The sequence below is a fragment of the Rhinopithecus bieti genome, unplaced genomic scaffold (genome assembly GCF_001698545.2).
Source record: "Rhinopithecus bieti isolate Rb0 unplaced genomic scaffold, ASM169854v2 scaffold_14937, whole genome shotgun sequence".
In the NCBI taxonomy this organism is placed as follows: domain Eukaryota; kingdom Metazoa; phylum Chordata; class Mammalia; order Primates; family Cercopithecidae; genus Rhinopithecus; species Rhinopithecus bieti.
In genome coordinates, this window is record NW_016808492.1 from 1,768,986 (window position 1) to 1,780,997 (window position 12,012).

General features: G+C 39.5%; 1 protein-coding gene across 11 annotated transcripts in view; it reads left to right on the forward strand.

Moving 5' to 3' along the window:
* The window catches only part of KLHL32 (kelch like family member 32), a 253,431-nt gene that overhangs the window by 202,423 nt on the left and 38,996 nt on the right, over positions 1-12,012 (forward strand). Inside the window, exon 7 of one of the 11 annotated variants that reach the window (XM_017886769.1) lies at positions 2,680-2,809. The exons of the other annotated variants lie outside the window; for them this stretch is intronic. Within the exon in view, the coding sequence (XP_017742258.1) occupies positions 2,680-2,769 (90 nt within the window). The 3' untranslated portion in view covers positions 2,770-2,809. Of the gene's footprint in view, positions 1-2,679; positions 2,810-12,012 lie in introns of those variants that run through there. 11 annotated transcript variants of the gene reach the window in all.

Genomic DNA, 12,012 nt, shown 5'->3' on the forward strand with positions numbered 1-12,012 from the left:
TATCTATCTAGCTATCTATCTAGCTAGCTTTTTTTTTTTGAGACGGAGTCTCGCTCTGTCGCCCAGGCTGGAGTGCAGTGGCCGGATCTCAGCTCACTGCAAGCTCCGCCTCCCGGGTTCCTACCATTCTCCTGCCTCAGCCTCCCGAGTAGCTGGGACTACAGGCGCCCGCCACCTCGCCCGGCTAGATTTTTTTGTATTTTTTAGTAGAGACGGGGTTTCACCGTGTTAGCCAGGATGGTCTCGATCTCCTGACCTCGTGATCCACCCGTCTCGGCCTCCCAAAGTGCTGGGATTACAGGCTTGAGCCACCGCGCCCGGCCAACTTACCACTTCTTAAACTCATGAAATTCATACCTGTAGTCCCAACTTGCAAATTTGTACCACTTCTTAATTTTCTTTCTGAAACTTCTTATAGTTTCTCCCAACTACGTATAGTTTTTTTCTACAAATGTGATGAGGGTATCTCCATTTCCTTCTTCTTAGATGTTAGTGAAGAAAATAAACAGTGGCTCCTTTGCATCCCAAATAATGTTATGCCCAGAGGATGTTTTATCCTTTGAGGGGCCCCCAGCTGGACATGGAGTAATGCTGCTATTTCAGGGATTGGTTCTCCTAGTTGCCAGAGCATATATTTAGTCTTTCCTCCTGATCTACATGCGGCTAACTCCTCTGTGAGGGTGCATCCCCCAGTAGCTTGACTCGTGGCTTTGCTGCTGTTTGTCTGGGCTGTGTGCCTTTGCGAGATGCATGACATGTTCATTTCAGAGGGGCTTTGCTCCAGCTAATCCTCAGTGCTAGAGCTGTGCATTGCTGAGTAGCTGTGAGGGGCAGTGATTATCAGAAATTACAGGAGACCCAACTTGTGTTCATGTGCTGCTGTTCTCATGAGTTAATAGTTTTTTTTCTTTCCTTTTTTTTTTTTTTTAAAGAATAAGCACAACAGAACAAGGTGATTTATGAGATATGACATATTTGTGTTCTCTGCTTCTAATTTTCATTGTGATTCATGTTGTTTCCAGACTGATATTTTCGTTGTTGCTGCTGTGAGAAGGAAAAAGATGACTGGAGAATATTACTTATGCATTGGTGGCCTGCAGTAATATTGCTGCTACCTGGGTTATCAGGGATTTAAAAGTAAAACCCAACTATAAGCCATATACAAGGTAGAAACCCTGAGGCTAGCATAGAAGTCCATCAATAATAATACCAACAATAATAATTCTTTACAAGCCTAGAGAGCTTTATATTTTAAAGCATTTCACACACATAATTTCTCTTGAGTCTCTCATCAGCCTTGTTAAGGTTGATAAGGCAAGTATGATCCAAATTTTAACTAGTGAGAAAACTAAAGCTTCTGGAAGTTCAATAGTTGACTCACTTCACAATATAGATTTCAATGGAGGTTTCACTGTATTCTCTTGAAATATACCAACTCTTTAAGAAAACAGAACCTCAAAGTGCCTTATACATCTCATAAGTCAAAGGTTTTTATATATTACTCTATAATGAGTGAACCAGAAGTAGACATTTCCTAATAAATTACCAGTTTTCATTTTCACCTGTTGTCAGACTTTGTGGGAAGTTGCAAAAATGTCTCCAATAAAGTAGTACAGGAAAGTGTTGCTGAGGGTCTTTTTTGATCAGAGCCCAGAAACTGGGGCTCTGGATGGTTTGATAAGGAAGAATGCATAGAGATTTCTGGCAGAGGGAGGGAACCATCTTTTATTCCTTCAAAGGACACGATGGTGTAGTATAAAGCAGGAAATGAAAGACGATAAGGGAGGATCTCTTTAAAATCTGACCAAGAGACATAAATTAGATTTAAAAAGAACCTGGAGTGCCATTATTTCTGCTGCAGTGACACAGACCATGTGGGAAAAAGTCTGTAGGCTGTTTTCTCTATTTGAGACCAGATATTGGAAGGAACAAATGGAAATGACTGATCATTCCATCTTCATTTTATGCCCAATATATTGAAATTTTAGAAATGTATGCAGCAGAAATTGACAGTTGGGTGATGGTTTAGATATGGGGCTTAAGAGAAAAGGTGAAAGATACAAATTTCTTGAAACTGATAAATGTTAGTCTCTTTCCAACACAAATGATCCTGTGAATCCGTTTTCTTCAGTGTTAGATCACAATCATGCTGATTGGCTGTGTCAGACCATAGAGATTTGCTGTTCTGGGATTTCTGAAGGAGAGGATGTAAATTTACTTATAAAGTGACCCAGAGGCTCTAGGATTATTTACATTCTAAAGAGATGTCAGGAGAAGCCTCAACATTTGTTGTTGAATACTGACTTCCTTAGAAGTGCTTCTCCCACCCTTGCATCCAAAACTTCTGCTACAAGGAAAAATAACACCCTGACTCAACACACCTGGAGGAGAAAAGTGGCCATTCTGAGATCATAATCAGGAAAGCATTCATACATCATTCTTGGGCTTTTTTTATGCTCATAATACAGAGTTATGCATTCGCCATGGTGAGGATCCACTCCTTCATCTGACCACCTCCTCCTTGTTACGTGCGGTGGCATGTTGATGAACTGCAAACCTATTTTGATATTCTGGTAGAGAAAGCATAACCAGGAAGACAAATTCAGGAAAAAAAAAGTCAATGAATGATTCTAAAGTTATGTATCAAAGATTTTGTGCGTTGTTCTCCTTTGTCTATAGGAAGAGTTACAAGTCAGTATTAGTAAGTGGCACGGTATTACTTATGCTTCAAGAACAGGAGCTAAAAAGACCCCGCACACCAGAGGCTGAGTGCACATATCTTCTTTGTGTGTGTTCTTGTTGATGAGGAATGCCCACATGCTACCTTCTCTGGCCACACAAGGAAATCAGGTAATTAAAGGAGTGATGGATGGTGCGCTAAAGTTTAAACGTTTTAGGAGGACCTATCTTATTAACACTTTAAAACAAGTGAGCATAATATCATTAATTTTGATTAATTCATTTGCTCTTAATATAGCTTTTAATTTGTAATTCTACGTGAATTACAATGTAATTTGGCATTAATTATACTAAATTGACTATAAGTCAGCCAATCACAATGGAAAATTACTCACAGCTGAAACTAAAACTAAACCTCTCCATCCAGAAAGGACGACGCTTAGTTAAGTGGCAAATACACTTTAGGCATCTGTCTCTTTGGCAGTGAGAATGACATTGGACCTGCTGAGGACTGTAATCAATTCCTTATTCTGCCCGCTGCTAGGACTACGTACTCTTTGGAGTGAAGCCCCATATCAATCCAATAAAGTGTAAATAATAAAGTAAACAAAGGGGTTGACTTATCAGGTTTGCCAGGTCCCCTGAAGAATCTTTTTGCTCCTCTCATCTCATGTAAGTTTTAGGCAATGTAGAGGGGCTGTGTAGTGCTTTAGAATGATTAATTCCACACCCCTTGGATTCTGGGAGTTAGAATAGGCACTTACCCAAATTGGCCTGCCTCTTGTCTTCATGCTCTGTGAAACAGCCAGGAAATCCTGTTTTCAACCCCATGTGTAGTCAGTATCCTGAAGCCACTCCTATTTGACCTATACACAAACTGCCTTCTGGGCAGAAGGAAGTCATGCCTTAAAAAGCCAGCACCACACTGAGAGAACTAAACCCTCAGGAGATGATGGAGCATGTGTCACTCATTGATAAAGCTTGTGGAAGGTGCCCGGGAGCACACAAGAAGTAAAGTGATCCGCTGAGGAATGCAGCACTTGAGAAAGTGTGTGAGAGTGAGGATGGATTTGGAAAATACATGTGTTTGAACTACCTCCCAGATAGCTTTCTTTGACAACTGTTTTCTGAAAAACAAAACAAAAACTCTGAGATTTTGCAGAAAGTCATATGCAGGGTTTGGCAATATTCTGTTTGAAGTTCATTTACATATAGGTAGAACTACATGAATTTTGTACATTCTGGATACATTCATGGTGAGCAATTGGCTCATAAAATGAGACCCAGGTTCAGAGGCAACAAATTTTGCTAAATATTGCATGGAAAATTCGAGGCTGTTATTTTCTAAGTCTTCTTTTTACCTTGTTAGTTATATATCCCATCTCATCATTCTCATACCCAATCTAGCTAATAAAATGGCATAAGTTTTATATAAAAATTTTGAGTAAAGAGGTTAAAAACTACCCTGGATTCTGAGCCAACAGCCGTCCTGTCCTCTATCACTTACACATATGCAGGTGGGATTCACACAGTACACCCACTTGCAGGTAGACACACGCATACATATTAGATGCATATTAATCTTTGCAGCTAAAAGGCTTTCCTTTGTTTTGCAGCACTGACCTAAATCATAATACTCCCATGATTGGCTTGTTGGTCTCAGCATTAAAGAAAATAGAAAGTAGAAGCTTATTTTTAGCACTCCAAGTGTATATTCCATTCATCACTAAACTTTTTAAGGATGTTAATGCCAGTAGTTTGTTAACAGAAACAGCTGTATAGATACAGCTTTATGGTGTTTCAATTCTCTCTAAATTCTTTTTATGCTACATTTAGCGTGGCCTATTGCAGAATTTTTTATTCCTTCCCCGGATATTCTTTTTGATATCCACATTGGATGGCTGGGCTCCAGTCCCTTTCCTATCACTTGTGGTTCCCACCATAGCATCAAGTTCTTAAGGAAAAACAACTCCTGTTTGAGGCATACCCGCTGATGGATGAGCTCTTTTGAGCTCTTAATGTTCTTACTGCTTTTAGAGAACTCTAAGGATTTTGGGGCAAAGGAACTAATACTGCAGTAAGCAGAGCAGTGAGACTGAGAGAAAACATTTACAGGATATTCCTGCCCTTGGTTTTATCGTCTCATCATTTAACAGCAGCAGAATAAATGGGTCTGCTAATGAAACAGCACTGAGAGGTTAGGTCATTGGAAGCCTTTTTAGTCATTTTGTGCTTTTCAAGAGTGAATTTGTTAGAATTATGCTGAATACCCACTTAAAGCCTCAGCTGATAACCCTACCTGTGTTTTATAACTCTGCACTGTCAGAACTCATAATAAGTCAAACATTCTTTCAGTGGTGCTCATAAGGGAGGGAAAAAAAACCCCACAAATTTAAGAGTAATTTCAGATTGTAAATGAAAAGGAGAGGCACGACTGTTCATTTGCACCAATCATGCCTTCCTTTCATCTGCTCTGATTAGGCCTGGTGCGGTTTCATCAGACTCCTCCATCACCGAGCTGTCACTCCAGCCGTCTGTTGATTGAAAACAATCAAGGCTCTGATGGCACAATTATTCTGACCCTTTAACTAGAGGCTGCTGTGATAATGAAAGGTTGATTATGATAGTTTGTGCCTCTTTCAGTTTGCCAAGAAGGTTAATTTGGGCATCAGACGGATGTTTAATGGGCGCTTGCTGGCTACACTGAGGTAAATGAGAACGTGCAGTCTTGGATATTGCACGGATATAGTTTGGCTGTCAATCATTGTCATTTGGAGTTTGTGCCTCACACTCTGGAAATCACATTTTATTTTTTCCTTGGGATTTAATTTATTCTGTGCCCTGAGGAAGTTCTTTCACTCGGTGACCTTCACAGCAGCTTTCTCTGCCTTTTTTTTTTCTTTTTTCAAATGGAGCTCAAAGGCACAACACATCTAGAAGAGCATTTTTCTTTCATTTTCACTTAAAATGGAAACTTTAAAATCCGTCCTTATCACTGCCTTCCAATAGAGCAAATGTTTCCATTCTGATTGTGCAGTGGGGAAGTATAAACGACAGAGATACTTTAGCCAGTTTGCTAATGCAGCAGCTCACACAGTTATTGTGCCCTGTTTCGCACAGTAACCAGCAAATGCAGTAAATTCAAAATGGGCACATATATGAAAGTGAAGGCTCCATTCTATCACTAGGATGTCTAACAACAGTTTGTGGAATTCCTGCTTCCAAACACAGCATCTTACTCCTGTTACCCTCCTTCTTGGCAAACACAGGGAAGGGGTTGAGGAAGGAAGACAGATACTTGTCTGTGGAAGCACTAAGGTTATTAAAAGTTGCAAATTTCAATTTGTATAAATCCAGCACCTAAGCTTGTAGCTATTAGAAGTATAGGCTAAAAACGATACAGACATCTAATAATGCTGGTGTATACAATGTGCAGCTCACATTGTATTATAATGAGCTTTGTACCTCTTTCATGCATACCTTTTAAAAAGAAAAATAGAGGAAAAGAAAAAATAAAGGAAAACCTTTATTTCTGTCTCCAAGATATGCATAGTGGTCTCATCATATATTAGGCACCTGAGAGCTAGAATCGCTTTGCCTTTTTTTGTTTGTTGTCTTTATTTATTTATTTTTTCTCCAATGAACATTCAGCAGCATATTTTTACCTAGTCTGGGACATTTTTTCTCACATGTCAATTGGAAAACAATTAAGTCTATAGATGTTAAAGTGACAGCATCATAATGATTATAATTTTACTTCAAGTGTTCTATTTTCACATTATTTTTTTTCTTGCTTTCAAAAAACCCTATTTGTTTTTTAATAGTAAAGAGAGTCATTAGGTGATCATTCAGTCTCACCTGAGAAGGCTCCAAAATTGAATTAAGTCATTGAATCCAGTTGTTGTTTTAATGTAGCCCTTATTTAATGAACAGTTCTGTTTAAAATGCTTATTTAAGAAAGACATGAGAATGGGATTGTGTATATATGGTCTCACAAGATTCCTCACTGCAGTACACCACAAATGATTATTTTTTTATCTCTATAAAATAGTAAAATAGACCTCAGGGATGCTTCTTAAAATTATTGCTTAGTTGTGTCTTGTTTTTCTTTAATCAATGGGAACTAAAAAGATAATTTGGAGAGAAGTGCGTCAATCAAGTCAATCAATAGTTTTTGCTACTAGAAAAGTAATGCGCGGTTTAATTTTCATATTAGCTTGTGGAATCTGTGACAATGAATTATTTTATTTTATAGATTCACTATGTTTTTAAAGTAATGGGACTCAAGCAAAGTCCGTTTCATCTTAAAGAAAGCATAACTCATTCTGTCAAATTGTTTCTGATCTAAGCCTGACGGAGTTCTGAGTTTCCCCACATGTATACTTTTTATATCAAACTCATCTCCAACACAGAGGGCCTTCTGCCCTCATACACTCAGATGACACGGCTGCCGCTGTCCTGCTCTCACGCAGACTCTGTCCACCCAGACTGCGCCCCTCAGCAGTGATGTTCCCGCTTGGGGCCTCTTGCCCTTCACTGCCTGCGTGTGCTGGCCATGCTTCTGCTACCAGACTGGACCTGCTCATGGGGCCCAGTTTCTTTTCCCTCTTCAATGTGTCCTTCACTATCTTCAGGGTTCACCTTGCTCTTCCTCCTAACCTGATAAAGAATGTCTCAGACCTGTGATTTCCTCAGATTGGACTCCTGCGTTCTTTCATTCAATATTGACGGTTCTCAGTGAGGCTGCAATACAGTCTTTCTTTCAACTATCCTACAGATTCTCTTTTGCAACAGCTAGTACCTTCTACTCATTTCTTCCTCCTCCACAGTTTCCTCTTCTCTCACGAGTCTTCTGAGACTATCAGGCAGCTGGTTCTCCACCACAGGGCCATCTCTCTACATCTCTGATTTCTTTGCATGACTGCCGCAGGCTGGGCTCTCTAGGCCACTTCTCCCACCCAAACTAAGCCCTGTCCCCCTCTCTCGGCTGCTTTGATTCCTTACATGCTTGATTTCTGTTTTGAGACCCATCTGACATTTATTGTTTGTAATGATCCTTGTGTAACCCAAATCCTTTGATATGACTACCTGGGCATTGGCCCAAATCTTCTCTGAAATGTCTATTTGGATAAAAAAAAAAAAAATCTGTGATCACTGTGGTGAAGAGTGTATCTTCTTCGATAAAAATATTATTTGTATGACCAGCTTGGCCAACATGGTGAGATCCCATCTCTACTAAAAATACAAAAATTAGCCAGGCGCGGTGGTGCACACCTGTAATCCCAGCTACTCAGGCTGAGGTAGGAGAATTGCTTGAACCCAGGAGGTGGAGGTAGCAGTGCACCAAGATTGTGCCAATGTGCTCCAGCCTAGGTGACAGCGTGAGACTCCATCTCAAAAAATACATATATAAATACATATATATATATATAATATGTGTACTGTACTCACAGGTGTTGCAAAGTAGAAATAGACGATTCATAGTTCCCTAGTTTTTTATGCTATGATGAAATGAAGTTAGAGAATGCAGCGCAAAGTATGCTCTTTAAACATCAGTAGCCAGACTGAAATTCACCTAGTACAGGTAGTCAGTGGTGCCATCACATTGTGTGTATCCTTTGCAGCTCACTGACAGTGTAGACCCTGGCTCCCCTTCCCCAGCTGGCTGGCAGTGCTCCTTGTCCTATCCCCCTGAGAGTAGAGTCTGGCCCTGACAGTGTTTAGTCCTGTGCTTCAGTCTGTGGGTTCCCCCATGCCAGTCTCTACACCTCATGGCTCTAAAAGATGTTTAAAGTTACCTTTGACTATTCTTTTGTTTCTGTTTGGAGGCTGCCAACATTAAATCCCTAAATGCAACTTGGGTACTTTCTGGACATCTAAACTCATCATAGAACCACTCACTTGAGGGATTTGACTGTCTCTGTGTCAGTGACCTGGGGCAGCTGCTTGAGCCCCTGAGGTCCATTTGGTCATAATATTAAAGATTTGATTTCAGATGGTGAGCATATTTGCCAGTGAACCTGCTCTTGTGCTCTTGGCTCATTATTCTTTTTTCCTTTTTTTTTTTTTTTTTTTTTTTTTTTTGAGACATAGTCTTGCTCTGTAGTCCAGGCTGGATGCAGTGACACAATCATGGCTTACTGAAGCCTCAAACTCCCAGGCCCAGGTGATCCCTCTACCTCAGACTCCCAAGTAGCTGCGACCATAGGCATGTGTCACTGCAGCCCAGCTTTTTTTTTTTTTTTTTTTTTTGTAGAGACAGGGACTCCCTATTTTGCCCAGGTTAGTCTTGAACTTCTGGGCTCAGTCAATCCTCCCACCTCGGCCTCCCAAAGTGCTAGGATTACAGGTATGAGCCACTGCATTCAGCCAAGCTCATTATTCTTGAATCAATTCATGAAGAAATATTCAAAGGCTTGATGCTCTCAGGATGCTCTAGGGCATGTTTACAAATTAAACAGTTTTTTTAACCATAAAATGTATAAATGTGCCAGCAACATTTAAGGCACCAATGAAATGACAACATAGAAAGATGGTTCTTCTGAAAAATCTGTCTACAAAAGGCTTAAATTTCCAGATTTGCAGGATTCCCTCCGACAATTCCAAATTTCATTAGAATATTTTACAGGAACATATCAAGACACTCAAAATCAAGAATAAACATTGAGTTTTATGGTATTAATGGAAGTGAATGGCAAATGAGAATGTTGATATATACTTATTAGAATCTTCTTTGTCACCAAGTTTCTTACATAATAGACACTTAAGAAATTGAGAAGTGTTTGTAATGGGAAACCCAAGCCAAGTAATGAAAGTGACTTATATGTTGAGTATTGTACAAAAACAGCTGGGTTTAAGTCTGTCTCTCCCTTTTCATTCATTCATTCATTCATTCATTCATCCATCCATCCATCCATCCATTCATTCATTCATTCAGTCAGTCATGCTTTTCCAACATTGAATTTAACAAAGTCACAGAACTTAAATTACTGGATTAGAATTACTGAGTTTGTGTGAAATATGGTTAATCATAAGAGCTAGTTTATAATCTGTCATGCTGCCATACTTTTATTATCACTTTAAATATGTGAAGTATTTAATACTATGTAGCAAATTTCTTATCAACTGTAGCAATCTCTCAAAATTTACATCACTAACACACAATGTTGTATTGCATAAAAATGGTCTGCATGTGATGGCTTTATCAAGAATTCGAAAAGGGCCGGGCGCGGTGGCTCACGCCTCTAATCCCAGCACTTTGGGAGGCCGAGGCGGGCAGATCACGAGGTCAGGAGATCGAGACCATCCTGGCTAACATGGTGAAACCCTGTCTCTACTAAAATACAAAAAATTAGCCGGGCATGGTGGTGGGCGCCTGTAGTCCCAGCTACTTGTGAGGCTGAGGCAGGAGAATGGTGTGAACCTGGGAGGTGGACCTTGCAGTGAGCCGAGATCACACCACTGCACTCCAGCCTGGGCAACAGAGCGAGACTCCGTCTCAAAACAAAAAAAAAAAAAAAGAAGAATTCAACAGGATAATTATATTGGGGAATACTTCTTCATCTCTTGGAGGCATATTGCCATCATATAAATTCTGTACATTGTCTAAATATCAGTTTACCAAACACCTTCACATATCTTACCGCATTCAGTCTTCTGTAGAACCCTGTGACATAGGTATTACCATACTGGTTTTACAGAGTATCAGTATGTTGATAAAACTGAGTATCAGTATGTTGGTTTTTTATAAATGCACAAATACATTAGGTTGCAGAAACAGGTCTTTTGACATCAAGTCCTGTATTATTTTCCTTGTGTCACATTTACCTCTATAAGCATATACCAATTCGTGACAGAAAAAAGCATCAGGATTTCCCTGGCCATTTCAGCTGACTTCACCCTGGTAATGCATCCCTATTGCATTCAGTAGCTAGGAAACAATGGGGGGAGTTGTGACCCACGTAAGGTCGCTCTAGTCCCTATTGCTAATGTGATACAGAAGGGTTTTCTTTTATTGATCAAATTGGTTTTCTCTCATTTTCCAGTGTCGTTCTAACAATATAAACTGAATATCTCAGTGACTCATGCAAAGTTCCTTCAATATCTAGTAGGACATGTTATATAAATATGCAGGAGCTATCATTTTATTTAGAAGTCTCATGTCATCAATCCAGCATTGAGTAATGCTCTGATGCAATCCCAGCCATCAGTGACTAGATGGATGAATATTGTCTTTTGGCTCAGAGACTATGATCAAACCATTGAAGGGAAATTATAGGGTGTTATTCTATAACTGTACATGTGTTTTGCTCAAATATGAGGAGACCAAGAAGTTTCATTTTTCCTACAACATTATTGGCAAGGGTGGTGCTGTTTTTTATTGTCCTGTAGGACATTTTTGCCATTTAAAAGTTTTATATATATTAGATATGGAATGGGAATGGTGTATATACATATAAGTTTTAGGTTTGGGGGTACACATGAAGGTTTGTTATATAGGTACACTCATGTCTTGGGGGTTTGTACAGATTATTTCATCACCCACATATTAAGCGTAGTACCCAACAGTTATTTTTTCTGCTCCTCTCCCTCCTCCCACCCTCCACCATCATGAAGGTATATTTACCTCTATGAGATAAATATAAATATACCATTATATATAAATAAACATATATAACTATAAATATGCCATTATATATAAATATAAATATACCACTATATTCCCTCATGGAGGGAATGGTACATTTAAAGACAGTCCAGAGGTAAAATGTTTGTGAACAATTTACTAAAACTTGAATTTATGTATAAGATTTTTTTTTTTTTTTTTTTTTTTTTCTTTTTTTTAGATGGAGTCTCACTCTGTCACCCAGGCTGGAGTGCAGTGGCGCTATCTCGGCTCACTGCAAGCTCTGCCTCCTGGGTTCACGCCATTCTCCTGCCTCAGCCTCCAGAGTAGCTGGGACTATAGGTGCCCACCACCACACCCGGCTAATTTTTTTGTATTTTTAGTAGAGACAGGGTTTCACCATGTTAGCCAGGATGGTCTCGATCTCCTGACCTCGTTATCTGCCCGTCTCGGCCTCCCAAAGTGCTGGGATTATAGGCATGAGTCACCGCACCCGGCCATGTATAAGATATTATTCTGGGATTCTAACCAATATTACCTTGAAGCAGTCACCTTAATAAATTTGAAATTAGTATTATTTGGCACAAATTTTATTTTATTTTTACAAGAGATGGTATTATTATTCAATTTCATAATATAATCTAATCAAAGTTGTTCCTAGGGAGAGTAACTATGATGTAACCCACTTCTCTGCATGTGGCCCCACG